Source organism: Pristiophorus japonicus, chromosome 15, assembly GCF_044704955.1.
Source record: "Pristiophorus japonicus isolate sPriJap1 chromosome 15, sPriJap1.hap1, whole genome shotgun sequence".
NCBI lineage: Eukaryota > Metazoa > Chordata > Chondrichthyes > Pristiophoridae > Pristiophorus > Pristiophorus japonicus.
The window spans coordinates 83,030,440-83,054,571 of record NC_091991.1 but is presented as its reverse complement, the minus strand read 5'-3'; the positions used below and the strand labels follow the sequence as shown (position 1 = coordinate 83,054,571).

At 46.0% G+C, this 24,132-nt stretch overlaps 1 protein-coding gene across 1 annotated transcript in view; it reads left to right on the top strand.

Moving 5' to 3' along the window:
* Positions 1–24,132, top strand: part of tmtc1 (transmembrane O-mannosyltransferase targeting cadherins 1) — a 269,539-nt gene that overhangs the window by 108,404 nt on the left and 137,003 nt on the right. Inside the window, exons 5-6 of the mRNA XM_070901685.1 lie at positions 9,645–9,726; positions 21,618–21,721. Coding sequence (XP_070757786.1) covers positions 9,645–9,726; positions 21,618–21,721 — 186 coding nt within the window. The remainder of the gene's footprint in view (positions 1–9,644; positions 9,727–21,617; positions 21,722–24,132) is intronic.

Here is a 24,132-nt window from a genome sequence, read left to right as displayed (position 1 = left end):
TTGTTAAGCTGTTGATGGCCATTTTTGTTCTTCCCTGGTCTTTGGTTTTGTTTTTTGATTTGTTCATGAGATGTGGGAATCACTGGCAAGGCCAGCATTTATTACCCATCCCTAATTGCCCTTGAATAACTGAGTGGCCTGCGAGGCCATCAACCTCTCTTTCCTCCTTTAAGACGCTCCTTAAAACCTGCTTCTCATCTGCCGTAATTTCTTCTTTTGTGGCTCGGTGTCAAATTTATCTTGTCTTGTAACACTGTTGTGAAGCGTCTTAGGATGTTAAAGGCTCTATATAAATAAAAGTAGTTATTATATAAATTCAAATTCTATCGTGTAACTCTATCTTTATAAGATGCTGGACTGGGCACTTACAAAAAGATTGTGTGGCACCATCACAACCAGAACTGCACATTGCCCAGGCCTCAGAGACAGCCGGATCACGGTAGAGAAAGAGTGAGTGCGCCTGGGCTTGGCAGAGCTAGGTCTTGGTCCAGTGGCAAGGATTAACCAAGACGACTGGAGACCAGCTTTGCTGCACGGATCTAATCCGCACACATATCGCTGTGTGGGCTGGTCCGTGCTGCCCCTGGGCCTTCACCTCTTCTGGGCCCCGAACTCCCACCTCTCCTGGGTCCCGATCTCATCGCTCTATGATCTCTCGTCTCTCTTATGCCCTGGGGGAGGGGGGGTTACACAGTGTAGAATATAGTGCCATCTGTGAGAGTCGGGATAAATGGGTCATTTTCTGGTTGGCAAACAGTAACTAGTGGGGTGCCGCAGGGATCAGTGCTGGGGCCTTAACTATTTACAATCTATATTAATTACTTGGATGAAGGGATCGAGTAGGCAAGTTTGCTGATGATGGAAAGATGGGTGGGAAAGCAAATTGTGAGGAGGACACAAAGAATCTGCAAAGGAATATAGACAGGTTAAGTGAGTGGACAAAAATTTGGCAGATGGAGTGTAATGTAGGAAAATGTGATGTTATCCACTTTGGCAAAAAAATAGAAAAACAAATTATAATTTAAATGGATAAAAATTACTAAGGGCTTCAAAACAGAGAGACCTGTAGTCCCTGTACATGAAACACAAAAGGTTAGTATGCAGGTACAGAAAATAATCAGGAAGGCAAATGGAATGTTGACCTTTATTGCAAGGGGGATAGAGTATAAAAGCAGAGAAGTCCTGTTACAACTGTACAGCGTATTGGTAAGGCCACATCTAGAGTACTGCATACAGTTTTGGTCTCTATTTAAAGAAGGATATACTTGCATTGGAGGCTGTTCAGAGAAGGTTCACTAGGTTGATTCCGGAGATGAGGGGGTTGACTTATGAAGATAGGTTGAGTAGTTTGGGATTATACTCATTGGAGTTCAGAAGATTGAGAGGTGATCTTATCGAAGCATATAAGATAATGAGGGCTCGACAAGTTGGATGCAGAGAAGATATTTCCACTCATAGGGAAACTAAAACTAGGAGACATAGTCTCAGAATAAGGGGCCGCCCATTTAAAACTGAGATGAGGAGGAATTTCTTCTCTGAGGGTTGTAAATCTGTGGAATTCTCTGCCCAAGAGAGCTGTGCTGGCTGGGTCATTGAATATATTTACGGTGGAGTTAGTCAAAGTTTTGAGCAATAAGGGAATAAAGGGATAGGGAGTGTGGGCGGCGAAGTGGAACTGAGTCCATGATCAGATCAGCCATGATCTTATTAAATGGCGGAGCAGACTCGAGAGGTCAAATGGCCTACTCCTGCTCCTATTTCTTGTCTGACCTTGAGACATCCCAAAGCGCTTCACAGCCAGTGAAGTACTTTTGAAGTGTAGTCACTATTGTAACATGGGGGAATGCAGCAGCAGTGAGATAAATGACTGGATCATCTGATCTTTGTGATGTTAATTGAGGGATAAATGTTGTCCAGAACACACACACACATTTGAAAAGGAAAGATTTAAAAGAGCAGGGCCATGGGAGAGTGGAGAACTGTCTCAGAGAGCCAGCACTGGCATGATGGGCCCAATAGTCACTTAGCACAGTCCATGATTTCAGCCCGGCTTTCCACATGTTGATCCATATGCCTTCACACCATGCAGCAGATGGACTTGATGTATCTGCTCGTCCGCGGCAGGTACCAGAGAAACTGGTTCATGTTATGTTTGACTATAATTCAGTGATGGCGCCCATTGGATTTCTGCAGTACAGAATGGTGACCTTGGTGCAGGAATATTGTTGGCAGTGCACTATTAGACTGTCGGATGGTGTCCGAGGCTCTATTAAAGCTGTCCTCTATGGGAGTTGTTCTGAGATTTAAAAGTTTTTGTGTCTAGGTTAAGTAGGGACTCTGCTGTCCGGGTGCTCCAGCAGTGCTTGCAGTTTTTTACATTACCAAGTAATTACGCTGTGCTGCTGGACTGAAAGGCACTTTTCTATAGAATAGCTACTCTATTGTTGCTTGGGGTTTAGACTCTTAATCTGCCCGCATGCTGCTTGTGGCAGAATTTCTTTATGCTGTTCCAAAGGTTACTGGCCCGACCATAGTCTCGGAGCTTCCCATTGCTCGCCAACTATGAAGAAGGTCTAATTAAATCATGTGCTTCATCCAGGTGCCGAGCATGGCTTACTTTCTGAAATGCTTTGAGGGTCGCGAATGAATTGTATGTGGTGGTTTTTAAATTGCAGTGTGTAAAATGATGGCTGTCAGCTAGGGCGGAGACAACAAAAGACTATTGCTTGCTTTTCACAAGGCTTTGGATATTTCTCCATTTTATTTTAGGGGGAGGGGGCGGAGTATGAATTCGTCAAACACCCTTGCTGTTTCTTCAATGGATTTCTGCCACTGAACTAGAAAGGTACAACAACAACTTGCATTTATATAGCACCTTTAATGTAGTGAAACGTCCCAAGGCGTTTCACAGGAGTATTATGCGATACAAATTTGACACTGAGCCACATAAGTAGAAATTAGCGCAGGTGACTAAAAACTTGGTCAAGAGCTAGGTTTTAAGGAGTGTCTTGAAGGAGGAAAGAGAGGTTGAGAGACGGGAGAAGTTTAGGCAGGGAGTTCCAGAGGTTGGGGCCGAGGCAGCTGAAGGCACGGCCACCGATGGTTGAATGATTATAATCCGGGATGCTCAGGAGGGCAGAATTAGAGGAGCGCAGACATCTCGGGTGGGGGGGGGAAGGGAACGCAAAACCTTTCCATGTTCTCATTGTTTCTTGAATGGCTTCACACACGGCCAGATTGTCACATTCCATCCCCCGACTGGCACGCTTGCTGAGATGCCAAAAATACACAGGATTCTGCTGCAGTGATCGTCGGGCTTGATAATACGCGGTTGCTTATCTCATGACTTCGTTTTCTGTTCGAGGTTAGTCGCAGGATGCGCTGTTCTATAAGATCAAGAATGTAAAGTGTAGGTGTGTTCCCCTTTATGGTTACAAAATTCGACTGGCATTAAGTTAATTCTGGGTGAGTGCCTTCAGATATCACGTGAGTGACTGCAGATAACCTGGCTCTGGTATTTTCCGGTCCTAGACAGTTCCTTTGTTTGTACTGTTATCTGAGGTGTAGCAGGGAAGTGTTGAGACAGGAAACTAGGTGAACCATTTAATAATATACACAGATTATAGATGGATACTTCTGGCAATATTTAGAAATGTAACATCGGTAGTGTGACACAATCCAAACTTTCTGCTCGCAGATCTCTTCTGGCATTGCTCACCATGAGTGAACGTCTATAGTCTGTATTGCACAAGGCGGGGTGACCATATTGGGGTTAGGCAGCACTGGGGAGGGGGAGGCCTTGGAGATGGCAGCAGTGCAGAGGAGGGAGATGTTAAGAATTTGAGTGTCAGGGGAGAATATCCTTGGATTTTGTAGCATTGGTGGGGAGGGGGTTTGGTAGGACTGAGGAAGGAAGAAATTGTGGAAAATATTCCTTGTGACAGGACAGAAAAGAAAGACTTGCATTTATATAACACAGCCAATTTGCGCACAGTAATGTCCCACAGACAGCAATGAAATAAATGACCAGATCAACTGTTTATTGGTGTTGGGTGAGGGATAAATATTGGCCAGGACACCAGGGAGAACTCCCCTGCTCTCTTCGAAATAGTGCGATGGGATCTTTTACGTCCGCCTGAGAGGGCAGACGGGGCCTCGGTCTCAATTAAAAGACGGCACTGAAGACTCAGTCTGGATTTTGTGCTCAAATCTCTGGTGTGGGATTTGAACCCACAACCTTCTGACTCAAAGACGAGATTGCTACCCATGGCTCAGTAAAAGTAGTTTGCATGCAGCAGTGCAGTAGTGGACCTTCTGCTGCGTGTGGTTTTAATGAAGTGGTGACATCTTGATGTAGTCACCATGGAGCAGTGACCATTCTTGACGTCTTTATTATGCAAGAGAGTGTGAGCTGCACTTACCCTGCCACCTTATCACATCCCTCCACAATAGATTGAGGTGCTTCGCTTCTGTAGGAAAAGGTGACCGCTATTCCGCACTGGGTTAATCTAAGTTTGTTAGTCTTGACGGAGGCAGGAAATCTGGCCAGAATTCTAGCATCACTTGTGCTCTTGAAGTAGTACAATGAGTTCTTTAACTTCCATCTGAACAACTGGAGCAGACAGATGAAGCCTCATTCTAACATCCCATCTGACAAGCCAGCACTCCCTCAGTACCACACTATGTAAGAGCACAAGCAAGTCTATACAGTGAAAATGGGTTGAAATTACTGGTGGAATGCTCTGCACAGTGATAATGATTCAGATAAGAGCAGTGTATTTCCGACTGGAGGGAGTGGAACGCGGAGCCTCATTATCAGATTCCCAGATGTATTCCAGGCACTGGGAGTTATTTCCTGAATTACCAGAGTGTGCTTCTCTTTAATAGTGTTGATGGCACGTTCTGCTAAGAATAGCTATGGTGGTCCACACCTTGTTCCTGTACGTCTGCCAGAGTTTAATGATCTGAGGGCAGTATCACAGCTTTTGTTGCTCTACAACAACAACAACTTGTATTTATAAAGCTCCTTTAATGTAGTAAAACATCCCACGGTGCTGCCCAGGAGTGTTTTTAGACAAAACAAGTAAATGTGACACCGAGCCACGTAAGAAGAAATTACGGCAGATGACCAAAGGCTTGGTCAAAAAGGTAGGTTTTAAGGAGCGTCTTAAAGGAGGGAAGAGAGGAGGGAGAGAGGCAGAACTTAGGGCCTAGGCAACAGAAGGCACGGCCACCGATGATTGAGCAGTTATAATCAGGGATGCTCAAGAGGATAGAATTCCACGTTTTTTAAAGGAGGGTGACTGCTAATGGCTGATGCTTTTGGTAAACTGGTATTCATTAGTTGTAATGAGCAGCAGGAGTAGAGTCTCGATTGTCCTGAATCGATCCAGATTGTAGAATTTTCCTGACCTGCCGACAGGTGGGACCTTTGATGGTTGCCTCAGTTGGCACGTTAGCGGCCTGTTCTGGAGCCATGCAGGACCCAAGTGTGCCTTAATGATTGGTCCTAAATTACTCCCGAGGAGCAACCCCTTGTTCTGCTTCAGGATCTCTCTTCTCCTTGTCTGTATATTGGCATCCGTGTATTGAAGCTGGGGGAGACGGATGTGCTGAATCCCCATTTCCCCTTTGATACATTTTGTTCACTTCAGGGGAAGGTTGTGGAGGGTAGAGCAGTAGCCAAAGCATATTACTGGCTCGCACAGATGAGTAAATCCGTCCACTGCAGCCTGATGGTGTCTTGATAATGTCACCAATGGGAGACATTTAGCTCTACTGTCACTTTCTATTGGCCATTTAACACTGGGGTCACTTTCTATTGGCCATTTAGCACTGGGGTCACTTTCTATTGGCCATTTAGCTTTACTGTCACTTTCTACTGGCCATTTAGCTCTGGAGTCACTTTCTATTGGCCATTTAGCTCTGGAGTCACTTTCTATTGGCCATTTAGCTCTGGCGGTACTTTCTATTGGCCATTTAGCTCTGGAGGCACTTTCTATTGGCCATTTAGCTCTGGAGTCACTTTCTATTGGCCATTTAGCTCTGGAGTCACTTTCTATTGGCCATTTAGCTCTGGGGTCACCTTCTATTGCCCATTTAGCTCTGGGGTCACCTTCTATTGGCCATTTAGCTCTGGGGTCACCGTCTATTGGCCATTTAGCTCTGGAGTCACTTTCTATTGGCCATTTAGCACTGGGGTCACTTTCTATTGGCCATTTAGCTCTGCGGACACCTTCTTTGGCCATTTATCTCTGGGGTCACCTTCTATTGGCCATTTAGCACTGGCTTCTTTCCTGCTCTCGCACCATTACCTCTGGAGATCCCAATGATCTATTCTTGGCCCCCTCCTATTTCTCACCTGCATGCTGGGCCTCAGCGACATCATCCTGAAAAAGAACCGTGTCAGGTTCCACATGTACGCTGATGACACCCAGCTCTACCTCACCACCACTTCTCTCGACCCCTCCACTTTCTCTAAATTACAAGATTGCTAACCGGCGTCCAATATTGGATGAGCAGAAATTGCCTTCCGTTCCTGCCACAAATTCCATGACCTAGCCGCCGAGTCCATCCCTCTCCCTGGCCACTGTCTGAGGCCGAACCAGACCGTTCACAACCTTGGCGTCCTATTTCATGCTGAGCTGATCTTCATATCCTCTCCATCACCAAGATCGCCCACTTCCATCTCCGTAACATCGTTCATCTCTGCCACCGTCTCAGTTCATCTGCTGATGAAACCCTCATCTATCCATTTGTTACCTCTAGACTCGACTATTCGAATGCTCTCCTGGCTGGTCTCCTATCTTTCACTCTCTGTACACTTTAGCTCATCCAAGCCTCTGCTGCCCCTATCCTAACTGGGACCAAGTCCCGTTCACCCATCACCCTTGTGCTCGCTGACCTACATTGGCTCCCAGTCCGGCCATACCTTGATTTTAAAATTCTCATCCTTGTTTTCAGATCCCTCACCACATCCTATCTCTGTAACTTTCTCCAGCCCCACAACCCTGGAGACCTCTGCGCTCCTCCAATTTTGGCCTCTTGCGCATCCCCGAATTTCATCGCTGCAACATTGGCGTTCATGTCTTAAGCTGCCTCGGCCCTAAGCTCTGGAATTCCCTCCCTAAATCTCTCTGCCTCTCTACCTCTGCACCTTAAGGCACTCCTCCTTATGTGGTTTGGTTTAAAATGTTGTTTGATTATGCTCCTGTGAAACGCCTTGGCATGTTTTACTATGTTAAAGGCGCTATATAAATGCAAGTAGTTGTTGGTGTTGAGACACCCAATGAATCTCTGCCTTGTTGGGGGGTGGGGCGGCTTCCTGTGTCTTTGGCACTGATGGCACAGATGCAGGATTGTCTCCGGTAGTATCCTTGCCATTGGAGGCAGCCCTGTAGTATGTAAAGTGCATGACCCAACAAGATTGTAGTTCAGTCAGGCAGATTTGTTTATATTATTTGGTTCTATCACAGAAGCTTAGGCAATGTGTGAATGCTGGCAGAGTCTTGAGACTGAATCAGCGCCTTGAACTCATTGGTACCTGTAGTGTATGACGAGCTTGTCCTGTGCAACTGAAGGTTGGATAAACCCCAGCTCCCATGGCATCAGTCCAGCTCCCCCAAGCAGTGTAGAGAAAGAAACTAAAACAGTGGCAAAGAAAGAGAGAACGAACGAACGAAGAACTTGCATTTATAGAACGCCTTTCATAATAACCTTAAGATGTCCCAAAGTGCTTTACCGTCAATTAAGTGCTTTCAAAGTGTAGTAATTGTTGTAATGTAGGAAACGAGGTGAGCAATTTGGGCACAGCAAGCTCCCATAAACATCAATATGATAATGACCAGATGATCTGTTTTTAATGATGTTGGTTGAAGGATAAATATTGGCCAGAACATGTGGGAATAACTCCCCTGCTCTCCTTCAAAATATTGCTGTGAGATGTTTTACATCCACCTGAGAGAGTAGACAGGGCCTCAGTTTAACGTCTCATCCGAAAGACGGCACCTCTGACAGTGCAGCACTCACTCAGCACTGCACTGGAATGTCAGCCTGGATTTTATGCTGAAATCTCTGGAGTGAGACTTGAACCCACAACCTTGTGACTCCAAGGCGAGAGTGCTACCCACTGAGCCACAGCTGAGAGGAGGAAACTGACTGAAACCCAACTTGATGCTGTAACTTTGATGCATGCTGCATTGTTGTATCTTTTTAATATTCCAGTTTGCATATGTTACAACACAATAATCTAATACTGGAGCCTTTTGGTTGAAGGAAATTATTCATTGTGATGGGAACGATTCCTTTGATGTAGGTTTCCCTAAGGCACTGTCTATTTTAAACATAAAAGCGCACATACGCCAAAAGTTGTTTCTTGGGAAATCTTATTCCTAATTTCCCTTCCCTCCCCCACTCCTTTTCTGAAAACCTGGTGTTCTGTTCAAGTACCGATCCATCGGAATCCAAAACTGTTCTGCAAGGTACAAGCCAATGAGCAGAGCTCAGTGTACGCCTCTCCCAACATGTGTCAGCTGTGGCTCAGTGGGCACTCTCCCCTCTGAGTCCGAAGGCTGTGGGTTCAAGTCCCACTCAAGGGACTTGAGGATAAAATCTAGACTGACACTCCAGTGCAGTACTGAGGGAGTGCAGCACTGTCGAGGGTGCCGTTTTTCAGATGAGACGTTGAACTGAGGCCTCATCTGCCCTATCAGCTGGATATGAGTTCCTATGGTACTATTCTGAAGAAGAGCAGTGCAGTTTGTCCCAATGTCTGATTTTCTGGCTAGGGTACAGGTGAACAGGCGCCCATGACTGACCAATACTCTGTTGAGGTCCTGGTCTGTTGGGTACAGGTTCATATGTGTAATGCATTTGCTTCATGGGTTCTTTGCTTAAGAATTCATAGCAACACATTGCTATTAAGAACTAGTTGGTTTATTAGCAAAAGGTTTAACAATCACACTACACATTACCAGTTCATCCACTAGGCTCACAACCACCTGCCTCATCGTGCATCCCCGAACCCAACTGGCTGGGGTTTTATTGAGTCTTGTGAACATCACATGACTGGTAAGCCACTCCCAACTCAACAGCTCTACAAACCTGTGAGCATACTCACTGGTGCCTACATTACAATAGGGTACAGGTCCATGGAGGCACATCGCTGTCTGATACTCTCCTGCTAGGGTTCGAGTTCACTGGAAACCGTTCACCTTTGATACCTTACACACTTTTCATTTATAAATCAAGGCAGTGTCAGCAGACTATTTGACCATAAAGGGCCATCAGAGCCTGACCTTGTCCTCACCTGTGTGCACCAGAGTGGTGCTGGATGGCGATCAGGAACCGGAGCCCTGGATGATGTTCCCTTCTCTAACACAGGGGTACGCAGCAGTGGCCTCTGAGTGTGGCCCCAGTGACCTCGGCCGACCGTCACACACCAGGAACTGAACCTGAGCATCTGATCTCTGCGGCTCTGCTATATGCAAATTGGTTCGGACAGATGCCTCAGGAGGAGCCCTGGGATTCAGGTTTAACTCCCGTCAAAAGAGATTCCTGACTTCAGTGGCTGAGCCGATCTGTTTTGTCAGCCTTTCCCCCTCAGACTGGTTTTTATTAAAAGCTTGCTTGTTTTTCCATTTCAGGAACCTATCTGCTGACAGGATCAAAGTACTCCTAAAAGTCTCGGCGCCATACCTAAAGAGAGCTGTTTTTGTCACTGTGTATGTAAGTATGAGAGAAAGTACAAACTGCATGGACCTGGCAGAAAGTTACATTAATCAAACCTTTGACCGACTTTTGACCTGGTGAGGATTTTTTTGGGGTGTTTTTATTAAAACCTAAACAATAACAGTTGTTAAGAAGAATTAATGAGCAAATCTCCCGGGAGAAATTTGGTTTGGTTATGATTTTCATGGAATGATAGGAATTTTCATTTTGTAAGCAGGGAATCAGCCCTTCATATCTGTGCTAGCTGCCTTTAACCTGCAGGCTTTGTTTTCTAAGACTCTCTTAACTATAGCTCTCATCCCTCGTAACAGCCTTGTGAATCTGCATCGAGCCTTTTAGTCACCTAGGAACAGGAGTAGGCCAGTCAGCCCCTCTAGACCGACCGCTCATTCAGTTAGATCATCGCTCATCTGCACCTCAACCCCCTTTATCCACCTTTGTTCCATATCCCTTGATACCCTTATCCATCAAAAATATATCGATCGCAGTCTTGACAGTGGGGTGCCCAATGGGGTGCTTATATATGTTCTTCATTGCAGGTAACACACTCTTGTCCTCTTGCTTCTCGCTTTGATTTAATAGGGCGGTTGTTCAAATTGCAAGCAATTCCTTGTGATATTTTTCAATGTTCCTAAAGTCACAGCAAATTTTCACCGAAATAAATCTTTCTTCCATTATCAAGAAGTAAATTGCTTGTTAAAGGCATTTTCCAATGCTTGTACCCATTCCATCCCCCCAAGGATTTTCCCGTGCCATGCTCTATCAGGCTCCTTGTCAGCACCTCTCCATCACAGCACAGATGAAACGTGCTCCCTGCTGACACAAGGACGTGCCGCTGAACCTGTGTTACTGTCCACTCCTGGTCATTCTTCCCTCGCGTCTGAATCCACCAAAGCGCTCTGAGTATTCTTATTCCCCCCCGCCGCTTGCTATTTTGCTGTTTCTCCACTGCTATATGTCAGGAAAGTGGGATGATGTTGCCCACATTGTTCGGCTCCTTACCATGTGACCATTTTTCCTCTCTGTCAGCTTTGAGTGTCAGCTGTGGCTCAGTGGGCAGCACTCTTGCCTCTGAGCCAGAAGGTTGTGGGTTCAAGTCCCACTCCAGGCACTCGAGCACATAAATCTAGTTCTGAGGGAGTGCTGTACTGTCGGAGGTGCCGTCTTTTGGAAGCTTTGTTAAACTGAGACCCCGTCTGCTCTTTCAAGTGGACGTAAAAGATCCCATGGCACTGTTTCGATGAGGAGCAGGGGCGTGATCCCTGGTGTCCTGGCCAATCTTTATCCCTCAATCAGCATAACAAAAACAGATGATCTGGTCATTATCATGTTGCCGTTTGTGGGATCTTGCTGTGTGCAAATTGGCTGTTACGTTTCCTACATTACAACAGTGACTATACTTCAAAAGTACTCCATTGGCTGTAAAGCACTTTGAGATGTCCGGTGGTCGTGAAAGGTGCTACATAAATGCAAGTCTTTCTTTCTCTTGGCCCACAGTGTTGACGAGCTGTTTTTGTTGGGGACACATATCCAAGCCTCATCCCTGTCCTGTGTTCTCGTTAGAGGTCTTTGAGTAGTGATTAAGCATGGGTACCTTTCTAATTTCCCTGCCCCCCGCCCACCCCTCCCATTCCCTATCCCAGCCCACGAAGGCCATTTTAGTGCCTCTCTCAGTACGGAACCTGGTTGAGCTACTCACTGCCTTTACCAACTCGGCCATCATGGGGAATCGAAAACAAGCACACTTGCCCCGTCAGTGATGGTTTCTCTCCCCTCTTTTCCCCACTTCCCAAAAAGTGGAATACTCCATCACTATGAAACCCCACATTCTTGTGCCTTTACTGGTGCTGAATCAGTGGATAGAAATTGGAAGGATTTGGTTCCTGTTTCAGTAACTGTGGTGAAATTAGAATCATTGGAAGGGAGAACGTTATTGTGGCCATAAACGCTGGTTACAACTACAGGGAGAGCGTAGGGCAGTGGGTTTAGTTTTAGATTACTCTAGCAAATAGACTAATTGGGCTGTATGTGCTGTAAACACCTTTGGGGATGTTTTATCTACATTGGGGCCTTGGAACAAATCGAGAAGATTCTGGGTTAGCAGAGGCTGTGTTTTTCTCGTTCACTTCTGTCCTGTTTTATCTCCCTGCCCTTGGGGAAACTGTGCTACAGATGGTTTCGGTGACCTGTGCATAAACTCTGTTAAAACTGGCCACCATCAAAGAGAATTGCCAGGCTGGAATGCCAGACAAGGTTAGAATTGAGTAAGAAGTGGAAGATTTTTTAGTATTCATTCTTGAGATGAGTCTGATTGTCTCAAGTATTATTGTACAGTCTCTGAGCATTCCGTCCTTGTGAGGGGAAAACGCCTGAGAATCGGTCCCTTTAAAATCTGGGTCCCTCTTAAAATTGCGCTGGGGCTAGGTTGGGAGGCCAGAGAATGCCGGGAGTCCTTTCAGTGGCAAACCAGCACATGTTGGGGCCGGTTGGGAGATCGTTGGGGATCAGTATTAGCCTTCGGACTTTATTCCACTCTTTATCTCATTCACAGCTTTGCAGCAGTTTGCAGCCAACCTTTTATGAACCAAAGCCTGTGTCTATACACTCTGCCCTATACGAATTGGTGGAACCCAGGTCTAACAATGAATCCCGAATCCTGGAGCGCTCACTGGAGAATATGTGGAATGCCTGCCATGTTCGCATTTACATAGAAACATAGAAACATAGAAAATAGGTGCAGGAGCAGGCCATTCAGCCCTTCTAGCCTGCACCGCCATTCAATGAGTTCATGGCTGAACATGAAACTTCAGTACCCCCTTCCTGCTTTCTCGCCATAACCCTTGATCCCCCGAGTAGTAAGGACTTCATCTAACTCCCTTTTGAATATATTTAGTGAATTGGCCTCAACTACTTTCTGTGGTAGAGAATTCCACAGGTTCACCACTCTCTGGGTGAAGAAGTTTCTCCTCATCTCGGTCCTAAATGGCTTACCCCTTATCCTCAGACTGTGACCCCTGGTTCTGGACTTCCCCAACATTGGGAACATTCTTTCTGCATCTAACCTGTCTAAACCCGTCAGAATTTTAAACGTTTCTATGAGGTCCCCTCTCATTCTTCTGAACTCCAGTGAATACAAGCCCAATTGATCCAATCTTTCTTGATAGGTCAGTCCCGCCATCCCGGGAATCAGTCTGGTGAACCTTCGCTGCACTCCCTCAATAGCAAGAATGTCCTTCCTCAAGTTAGGAGACCAAAACTGTACACAATACTCCAGGTGTGGCCTCACCAAGGCCCTGTACAACTGTAGCAACACCTCCCTGCCCCTGTATTCAAATCCCCTCGCTATGAAGGCCAACATGCCATTTGCTTTCTTAACCGCCTGCTGTACCTGCATGCCAACCTTCAATGACTGATGTACCATGACACCCAGGTCTCGTTGCACCTTCCCTTTTCCTAATCTGTCACCATTCAGATAATAGTCTGTCTCTCTGTTTTTACCACCAAAGTGGATAACCTCACATTTATCCACATTATACTTCATCTGCCATGCATTTGCCCACTCACCTAACCTATCCAAGTCACTCTGCAGCCTAATAGCATCATCCTCGCAGCTCACACTGCCACCCAACTTAGTATCATCCGCAAATTTGGAGATACTGCATTTAATCCCCTCGTCTAAATCATTAATGTACAATGTAAACAGCTGGGGCCCCAGCACAGAACCTTGCGGCACTCCACTAGTCACTGCCTGCCATTCTGAAAAGTACCCGTTTACTCCTACTCTTTGCTTCCTGTCTGACAACCAGTTCTCAATCCACGTCAGCACACTACCCCCAATCCCATGTGCTTTAACTTTGCACATTAATCTCTTGTGTGGGACCTTGTCGAAAGCCTTCTGAAAGTCCAAATATACCACATCAACTGGTTCTCCTTTGTCCACTTTACTGGAAACATCCTCAAAAAATTCCAGAAGATTTGTCAAGCATGATTTCCCTTTCACAAATCCATGCTGACTTGGACCTATCATGTCACCATTTTCCAGATGCACTGCTATGACATCCTTAATAATTGATTCCATCATTTTACCCACTACTGAGGTCAGGCTGACCGGTCTATAATTCCCTGTTTTCTCTCTCCCTCCTTTTTTAAAAAGTGGGGTTACATTGGCTACCCTCCACTCCATAGGAACTGATCCAGAGTCAATGGAATGTTGGAAAATGACTGTCAATGCATCCGCTATTTCCAAGGCCACCTCCTTAAGTACTCTAGGATGCAGGCCATCAGGCCCTGGGGATTTATCTGCCTTCAATCCCATCAATTTCCCCAACACAATTTCCCGACTAATAAAGATTTCCCTCAGTTCCTCTTCCTTACTAGACCCTCTGACCCCTTTTATATCCGGAAGGTTGTTTGTATCCTCCTTAGTGAATACCGAACCAAAGTACTTGTTCAATTGATCCGCCATTTCTTTGTTCCCCGTTATGACTTCCCCTGATTCTGACTGCAGGGGACCTACGTTTGTCTTCACCAACCTTTTTCTCTTTACATACCTATAGAAACTTTTGCAATCCGCCTTAATGTTCCCTGCAAGCTTCTTCTCGTACTCCATTTTCCCTGTCCTAATCAAACCCTTTGTCCTCCTCTGCTGAGTTCTAAATTTCTCCCAGTCCCCTGTGAAAGCGGAAAACACTGTTTAAACCATTGCATGAAGGCTAAATTACTGCCTGGATTTATTTATAACAACAACTTGTATTTATATAGCGCCTTTAACGTAGTAAAAGGCGCTATATAGGAGTGTTTTAAGGCAAAACAAATAAATTTGACACCGAGACACATAAGAAGGAATGACAGCAGGTGACCAAAAGCTTGGTTAAAGAGGTAGGTTTTAAGGAGTGTCTTAAAGGAGGAAAGAGAGGCGGAGAAATATAAGCTGGGAGTTCTAGAACTTGCGGCCCAGGCAGCTGAAGGCACGACCACCGATGGTTGAGTGATTATAATCAGGGATGCTCAAGACGGCAGAATTTGAGGAGCGCAGACATCTCGGGGAGGGGTGTTGGTTGTGAGGCTGAAGGAAATTACAAAGATAGGGAGGGGCGAAGCCATGATGTGATTTGTAAACAAGGATAAGAATTTTGAAATCGAGGCGTTGCTTAACTGAAGGGCAATGTAGGTCAGTGAGCACAGCAGTGATGGGCGAGTGGGACTTGGTGCGAATTATGACACAGGCAGCTGAGTTTTGGATGACTTCAAGTTTATGTAGGGCAGAATGTGGAGGCCAGCCAGGAGTACGTTGGAGTAGTCAAGTTGAGGGATAACAAAGGCATGGATAGGGTTTCAGCAGCAGATGAGCTGAGGCAGGGGTGGAGACAGGCGATGTTACAAAGGTGGAAAAAGGCGATTTTAGTTATGCGCGGATATGTGGCTGGAAGCTCATTTCAGAGTCAAACATGACACTTGGCTTGCGAATTGTCTGGTTAAGCTTCAGACAGATGCTAGGGAGAGGGACGGTGTCGGTGGCGAGGGAATGTAGTTTGTGGCAGGGACCAAAGACAATGGCTTCGGTCTTCCCAATATTTAATTTAACAAATAAAATAATACAGAAACCAAGGGAAACGGGCAAGATGCTCTGCAACACAAGAATCAAATTTGCAACGGAACAAATTGGAGCAAACTATTTAAGGAGGCCGCGTTCTATTTCTGGCAGCTCCTCTCAGCGGAGACAGCAAGCACCATTGGGCGCATAAATTCAGGGGGTCATTATCAATCGAACAAAAATCGGGTAGGTTCTATGAAGGGCCGACCTTACTAGACGCTGAAGTTAATTAACCCCCTCCTCCAGTCTCTGGTGGTATGTACGTAAGATTATTCTCACAGACCTCTAATCGCTCCCCTTCCTTTATAGAGATGCGTTGAGCATCAAGCTCAGTGCCATGAGAGAGAGAGAGAGAGAGAGAGAGAGAGAGCGCGTGTCCCTGGATTCTAAGGACCTATTTCTTTTGCAATTCCAGAATGTTCTGCGAAGATGATATTAATGTCAGTTTTCATAGTGTTCGGTGTAAAGCAGCAATGGCAAGACTCTGCATGGTCCCGAACCACAGTTTATGATGGATTTCCATTTCTTTGGCAGTCCTGGGGCACTGGAGCACCTGCATCCAACACTTAATTTGCAGTCACTCAAGCACCACAGAAATTCCATCCTTGGTGTGTGCCAGCATTTGAACAGAATGTACAGCCATTGAGGGGAAGCCTTTAATTGACTGCCTGCTTCCTGCTGACTGGCATTTGGTGTTGAGTGGAAAGCCCGCTGTCTCTATCTGCCGACGTCACATAACAAGAAAAACAAAGCACGATCACCCATATTGTCATTCTCCGTTGGGTGGGGTTAGGGTTAGGTGTGTTTTGGAGGCAGGTCAGGTAAGCCGATTGGGAGTCAATTTCAGATAAGTTTCACTTGAATCTGTATTGTGAACCTGGTGCTTTTATTGCCGTTATTCACATGTTTCTGGGGTCACGTGGGAAGCCCCTGAGCTAGACGGATTTGGCAATAAAAGCTGCAGTGGGACCATCAAATGTGACACCCATGTTGACACCAACCTCCATTTTCTGCCAGATTAGTCCTTCCCATTATAGAGGATAATTAAAGCTCCACGATATTACAGAGGTTGCTATTGAAATAGTTTTTCTAACTCCTTCCACCAGGACCAAAATGACATCCTTTGTGACTGTGACAAAGGCAAACTATCCCCCCTCCTCCTTGTTGACTTGTCTGCAGCCTTTGACACGGTTGACCACTCCATCCTTCTCCAACGCCTCTCCACCGTCGTCCAGCTAGGTGGGACTGCACTCGCCTGGTTCCATTCTTATCTATCTAATCGTAGCCAGAGAATCACCTGCAACGGCTTCTCTTCCTGCCCCCTGCATTGTTACCTCTGGTGTCCCCTAAGGATCTGTCCTTGGCCCCCTCCTATTTCTCATCTACATGTTGCCCCTTGGTGACATCATCTGAAAACACAGCGTCAGTTTCCACATGTACGCTGATGACACCCAGCTCTACCTCACCACCACTTCTCCCGACCCCTCCACGGTCTTTAAGTTGTCAGACTGCTTGTCCGACAGATGAGCAAAAATTTTCTCCAATGGAATATTGGGAAGACCGAAGCCATTGTTTCCGGTCCCCGCCACAAAGTCTGTTCCCTAGACACTGACTCCATCCCTCGCCCTAATTTCTGTCTGAGGGTGAACCAGACTGTTTGCAACCTTGGTGTCATAATTGACCTTGAAATGAGCTCTCGACCACATATCCACAGCATAACTATGACCTCCTATTTCCACCTCCGTAACATCGCCCGTCTCCGCCCTTGCTTCAGCTCATCCATCCCTTAATTTCCTCCAGACTTGACTATTCCAACGCACTCCTGGCTGGTCTCCCACATTCTACCCTACATAAACTAGAGGTGATCCAAATCTCGGCTCCCCAGTGTCCTAACTCGCAGCAAGTCTCACTCACCCATCACCTCTGTGCTCGCTGCCCTACATTGGCTCCCGGTTAAGCAATGCCTCGATTTGAAAATTCTCATCCTGGTTTTAAAATCCCTCCATGGTCTCGCCCCTCCCTCTCTCTGTAATCTCCTTCAGCCTCACAAGCCCCCAGATATGTCTGTGCTCCTCTAATTCTGCCCTCTTGAGAATCCCTGAATATAATCGCTCAACCATTGGTTGCCGTGCCTTCTGTTGCCTAGGCCCTAAGCTCTGGAACTCCCTCTCTGAACCTCTCCGCCTCTCTATCCTCCTTCAGGAAGCTCCTTAAAATCTATCTCTTTGACCAAGCGTTTGGTCACCTGCCCTAATTTCTCCTTATGCGGCTCGGTGTCAAATTTTTTATCTCATAATACTGCTGTGAAGCACCTTGAGACGTTTCACTACATTAAAGGCGCTATATAAATGCAAGTTGTTGTTGTTTTCTCCCCTCCGCCTCCTTTCTTGAAGGTGTTGACTCCTCGTTGGGATACTGTGATCCTCCAATACTTCATTCTTCATGTGCGAGCCGAGATAGCGAGCGTCACTGGGCGGCTTAACCATAACTGCCAAACCCACCCAAAGCTATCCTAGCCCCTGTCCACCTGTGCGGACTTCCCACAGGAGGGTGGCTGTAAAACGATGAAAATGATTTTCCCCTTCCTGCCCCAGGTCGCTGAGGCCAATTCTGACTTCCCCCTAACTACTGCCAGGTGAGGCTCGCTTGCTCGACACAGGCTCAGGGTTGAATCCGTGATCACCCTTTCCTCTTGATGTAATGAAATCTCTGTGTCCCATGTATGATAGAGCAGACAGCTGGTGAATCCATAGGTTTCATTCTTCAGCCTGCAGATGGATTCATCATTTCTGCTCAGTGATTTAGTTTCATCACAGTCTGCCAGCAAACTCACAATTAATTGAGATTGAGAAACCCAGAAGGACTTATAACTCCATCAGAACTTAAATTGTCTAGCTGCCTTCTGTGTCTTTAGTCAGAGCACAGCAGATCTTCTGGGAAATATAGGAGACCATAATGAAAGAAAGACTTGAATTTCTATAGCACGTCTCAAAGCCAATGAAGAACTTTTGAAGTGTGGTCACTGTTGTAATGTAGGAAACACGACAACCAATTTGCGCACAGCAAGCTCCCGCAATGTGATAATGACCGGACAATCAGCTTTAGGTGATGGTTGAAGAATGAATATTGGCCAGAACACCGGGGAGAAATCCCCTGCTTTTCTTAGAGTAGTGCCATGGGATCTTAGGACCTGAGGACAGATGGGGTCTCTGCTTGACGTCTCATCTGAATGACGGCACATCCGACATGCAGCACTCCCGCAGTACTGCACGAGAGGGTCAGCCTAGATTTTGCGCTCAAGTCTCTGGAGTGGGACTTTAACCCATGACATTCTGACTCAAAGGCGAGAGTGCGAAAATGGTGCCACGGCTGCAGGTATAGGGCAGGCAGGGCGGAGTATCAAGAGCTAGGATGTTGCAGCTGTGTTTCTACTTCGGCAGCGAGTGAGTAGAAACGTTTGTGCTGCCGAGCGGTGCAAGTTTTGTTAGATCCCCGACTATGATGCAAATAAACTTTAATTGGGTTCCACAACAAATTCCGTGTGTTCTCCCTACTCCTCAATTGGTGCACAGCTTACCAATTCAAAACGGAAACTTCTAAGCTCCCACGCTGTTCAGTAACAAGCTTCGATTCTTAAGCCTGAGACAGACTAGATTTATCCTTGCCAGTTGGATATGCTGCATTCTTCAACCTCAGTTATATAGATTTTATAATTTCTTTTCCTAATTTCACTTAGAGTGAAACAATATAAAATCTGTGAAGCTCATAAATTATTACTGTGGTGAGTGATTGTTTTTAAAATTCTGTTCTGCTTTACATCAATTTTACTTAAATAAAAATAAGACAAGGAGGTTGAACGTAGCCTATGAGACCTCGGCAGCATCAGCTCTGAATTCAGATCAGCGGCCAGCGGACGTAGCTGACAATCAATCGAAGCCGTGACACCCAGAGGTTGAGGAGACAAGGAGAGGGATTAGGCCAGATGGTGGAATCTGAATTAGGTGACCTGGTAGCTGTTGGTCACCCAGATAGCAGAGATATGACAAGGTTACATTCCCTGCCCACCTACTGCCATCTGGCAGAGCCGGCACCCCACTGTGCCACGCTGGCACCTGACCTTGGGTCCATTCACCCGCCATCGTCAAATCGGCCCTTGAGAACCATCTCTGTAGTGTTATTTTACAATGTACTAGAATATCCGTGGGAAAAGGGCAATCATACCAAATAGCATAGGCACGTTAAGGAGTGTTAGCACTTTCTTGTTAAATTCTAGCCTGCACTGTTTTATCCCAATCATAATTGGGATTAAAAAGGAAGTCAAGGGTTTATGGGGAGCGGGCAGGGAAGTGGAGTTGAGGCCAAGATCAGATCAGCCACGATCTTATTGAATGGCAGAGCAGGCTCGAGGAGCCAAATGGCCTACTCTGCTCCTATTTCTTATGTTTTTATGTAATCTGTTGTGTGCAGTTGAGTTATAATAGAATGAAACCCCTAAATGCTATTCCTTAACAGATCAAAAAAAAGACTAGCGTTTAATTCCGAAAAAAAATAAAATCTTAGAACATAAAAAATAGGAGCAGGAATAGACCATTTTGGCCTTTGAGCCTGCTCCACCATTCAGTAAGATCATGGTTGATCTTCTACCTCAACTCCACTTTCCCATTCTGCTTCTAGATCCCTTGATTCCCTTGGTGTCTAAAGATCTACGATCTCTGTCTTGAATATACTCAATGACTGAGTATCCACAGCCTTCTGAGGTAGAGAATTCCAAAGATTCACCACCCTCTGAGTAAAGACATTTCTCCTCATCTCAGTCCTAAATTGCGGACCCCTTTTCCTGAGACTATGCCCACTCAATCTAGACTCTCCAGCCAGGGGAAACAGCCTCTCAGCATCTACCTTGTAAAATCCTCTAAGAATGTTATACGTTTCAATGAGATATTCTTTTAAACTCCAGAGAGTATCATAAGAACTTAAGAGCATAAAAAATAGGAGCAGAGTAGGCCATATGGCCCCTCGAGCTTGCTCCGCCATTCAATAAGATCATGGTTGACCTGATCATGGACTCAGCTCCACTTCCCCGCCCGCTCCCCATAACCTCTTATCGTTTAAGAACCTGTCTATTTCTGTCTTAAATTTATTCAATGTCCCAGCTTCCACAGCTTTCTGAGGCAGTGAATTCCACAGATTTACAATCCTCTGAGAGAAGAAATTTCTCCTCATCTCAGTTTTAAATGCCCTCTAATTCTAGTCTCCCCCCATCAGTGGAAACATTCTCTTTGCATCCACCTTGTCAAGCCTCCTCATAATCTTATACGTTTTGATAAGATCACCTCTCATTCTTCTGAATTCCAATGAGTAGAGGCCCAACCTACTCAACCTTACCTCATAAGTCAACCCCCTCATCCCCGGAATCAACCTAGTGAACCTTCTCTGAACTGCCTCCAAAGCAAGTATATCCTGTCATAAATATGGAAACCAAAACTACACGCAGTATTCCAGGTGTGGCCTCACCAAAACCCTGTATAGCTGTAGCATGACTTCCCTGCTTTTATACTCTATCCCCTTTGCAATAAAGGCCACGATACCATTGGCCTTCCTGATCACTTGCTGTACCTGCATACCATCCTTTTGTGTTTCATGCACAAGTACCCCTTGGTCCCACTGTACTGTGGCACTTTGCAATCTTTCTCCATTTAAATAAGTATAGGCCCATTCTACTCAAGCTCTCCTCATAGGACAGCCCTCTCATCCAGGAATCAATCTAGCAATGCAGGAATGGTTCTGTATATAGAAATAAAAAAGACTTGCATTTATTTTACACCGTTAATGACCTCAGGATGCCCCAAAGCACTTTACAGCCAATTAAATACTTTTGAAGTGTAGTCACTGTTATAATGTAGGAAGTGTGGCAACCAATTTGCGCACAGCAAGGTCCCACAAACAGCAATGAGATGATCAGATAATCTGTATTTTAGTCATGTTGGTTGAGAGATAAATATTGGCCAGGACAACCAGGAGAACTCCCTTTCTGTTTTTCAAAATAGTGCCACTCCCTCAGCACTGCACTGGAGTGTCCGTCTAGGTTTTGTGCACAAGTCCCTGGAGGGGAGCTTGAACCCAGAACCTTCTGACTCAGAGGCAAGAGTGCTACCCACTGAGCCACAGCTGCCAGTTCCACCATTTTGTAGACCTTTGAAAATGATGATGCATGCTGTTTATGTTGTGCTTGTTGACAGCATGTCGCCCAATGTGAATATGTGCTGGCACGATCCATCAGTTCTTTTTCTCCTAGGTGCTTCTGATCCTGTTTTTCCGCGTGTGGATCATGGCGGGCTCCATGCCTAACTTTTCCGAGCAGGACAACCCAGCTTCCTTCTCCCCTCACCTTCTCACCAGGTACGATGCTGTCGCAAGTCCCACCGCCTGCAAGGCCTTGGCTTCTCTTCAAATTACGCCACTAAGGTTTAAAAGCACACGGTTTGTTTCCTTCTCCCTCCTGTGTCAGCCTCAGAATTAAACCAGGGAACCGCTTGGTGCAGCGAGTTGGGTGCTGTCCTTTCATCGCTGGGTTCTAGATACAAATCTAGCCCCAGGCTGTGTTGGAATGGTCATCTGTGCCTGTATGGGTTCCACGACCAACCGTTTGGGCCCCCCCATTTGTTGCCCTAACTGTGATCAGCTATTTGCGCACAGTGAGAGAGCTGAACCTGTGACCTCTGACCTTCTACGGCTTCGTGCTGCAACACATGGTGGATTTACTCATTGGACCGTTGGGGAATCTCGTTTTTGAAGGTGAATGCCAGTAACAAAACTCATTCAGATTTTCCTTTCATTTAAGTTAGGCGGGTGGTTTAACAGGTGCTTCACAACCCAGATGGTTAAGACTAAAACCTATCAAAGCGTCAATTTTTTCTCACTTTTTCCGAATGCTTTCTCTTCCCACCCATTTCCTCTTCTCTTTCCATTTCCTCGCCCCAAGATGACGATTGGCCGGTGACGATTCCAACCTACTCCAATCCTCCAGTCCCTCGCCCATGCGGACTATCTTTGCCGCGTGAGCCGAGGCAGCAGGTCGCATCGGATAGTTTCATTGCAGCGACATCGCAGTCACGATCCTCCCCGACCCGGTGTTCACGCAATGCACATCCGGCACGGGTCACTGGGAGACTCGGGAGCAAGAACTTACATAAGAACATAAGAACATAAGAATTAGGAACAGGAGTAGGCCATCTAGCCCCTCGAGCCTGCTCCGCCATTCAACAAGATCATGGCTGATCTGGCCGTGGACTCAGCTCCACTTACCCGCCCGCTCCCCATAACCCTTAATTCCCTTATTGGTTAAAAATCTATCTATCTGTGATTTGAATACATTCAATGAGCTAGCCTCAACTGCTTCCTTGGGCAGAGAATTCCACAGATTCACAACCCTCTGGGAGAAGAAATTACTTCTCAACTTGGTTTTAAATTGGCTCCCCCGTATTTTGAGGCTGTGCCCCCTAGTTCTAATCTCCCCGACCAGTGGAAACAACCTCTTTGCCTCTATCTTGTCTATCCCTTTCATTATTTTAAATATTTGCATAAGATCACCCTCATCCTTCTGAACTCCAACGAGTAAAGACCCAGTCTGCTCAATCTATCATCATAAGGTAACCCCCTCATCTCCGGAATCAGCCTAGTGAATCGTCTCTGTACCCCTTCCAAAGCTAGTATATCCTTCCTTAAGTAAGGTGACCAAAACTGCACACAGTACTCCAGGTGCGGCCTCACCAATACCCTGTACAGTTGCAGCAGGACCTCCCTGCTTTTGTACTCCATCCCTCTTGCAATGAAGGCCAACATTCCATTCGCCTTCCTGATTCCCTGCTGCACCTGCAAACTAACTTTTTGGGATTCATGCAGAAGGAACCCCAGGTCCCTCTGCATCGCAGCATGTTGTAATTTCTCCCCATTCAAATAATATTCCCTTTTACTGTTTTTTTTTCCCAAGGTGGATGACCTCACATTTTCCGACATTCGCTTAACCTATCTAAATCTTTTTGCAGCCTCTCTGTGTCCTCCACACAACCCGCTTTCCCACTAATCTTTGTGTCATCTGCAAATTTTGTTACACTACACTCTGTCCCCTCTTCCAGGTCATCTATGTATATTGCAAACAGTTGTGGTCCCAGCACCGATCCCTGTGGCACACCACTAACCACCGATTTCCAACCCGAAAAGGACCCATTTATCCCGACTCTCTGCTTTCTGTTAGCCAGCCAATTCTCTATCCATGCTAATACATTTCCTCTGACTTCGCGTACCTTTATCTTCTGCAGTAACCTGTTGTGTGGCACCTTATCGAATGCCTTTTGGAAATCTAAATACACCACATCCATCGGTACACCTCTATCCACCATGCTCGTTATATCCTTAAAGAATTCCAGTAAATTAGTTAAACATGATTTCCCCTTCATGAATCCATGTTGCGTCTGCTTGATTGCACTATTCCTATCTAGATGTCCCGCTATTTCTTCCTTAATGATAGCTTCAAGCATTTTCCCCACTACAGATGTTAAACTAACCGGCCTTTTGTCTGCCCTTTTTTTTAAACAGAGGCGTTACATTAGCTGCTTTCCAATCCGCTGGTACCTCCCCAGAGTCCAGAGAATTTTGGCAGATTATAATGAATGCATCTGCTATAACTTCCGCCATCTCTTTTAATACCCTGGGATGCATTTCATCAGGACCAGCGGACTTGTCTACCTTGAGTCCCATTAGCCTGTCCAGCACTAGCCCCCTAGTGATAATGATTGTCTCAAGGTCCTCTC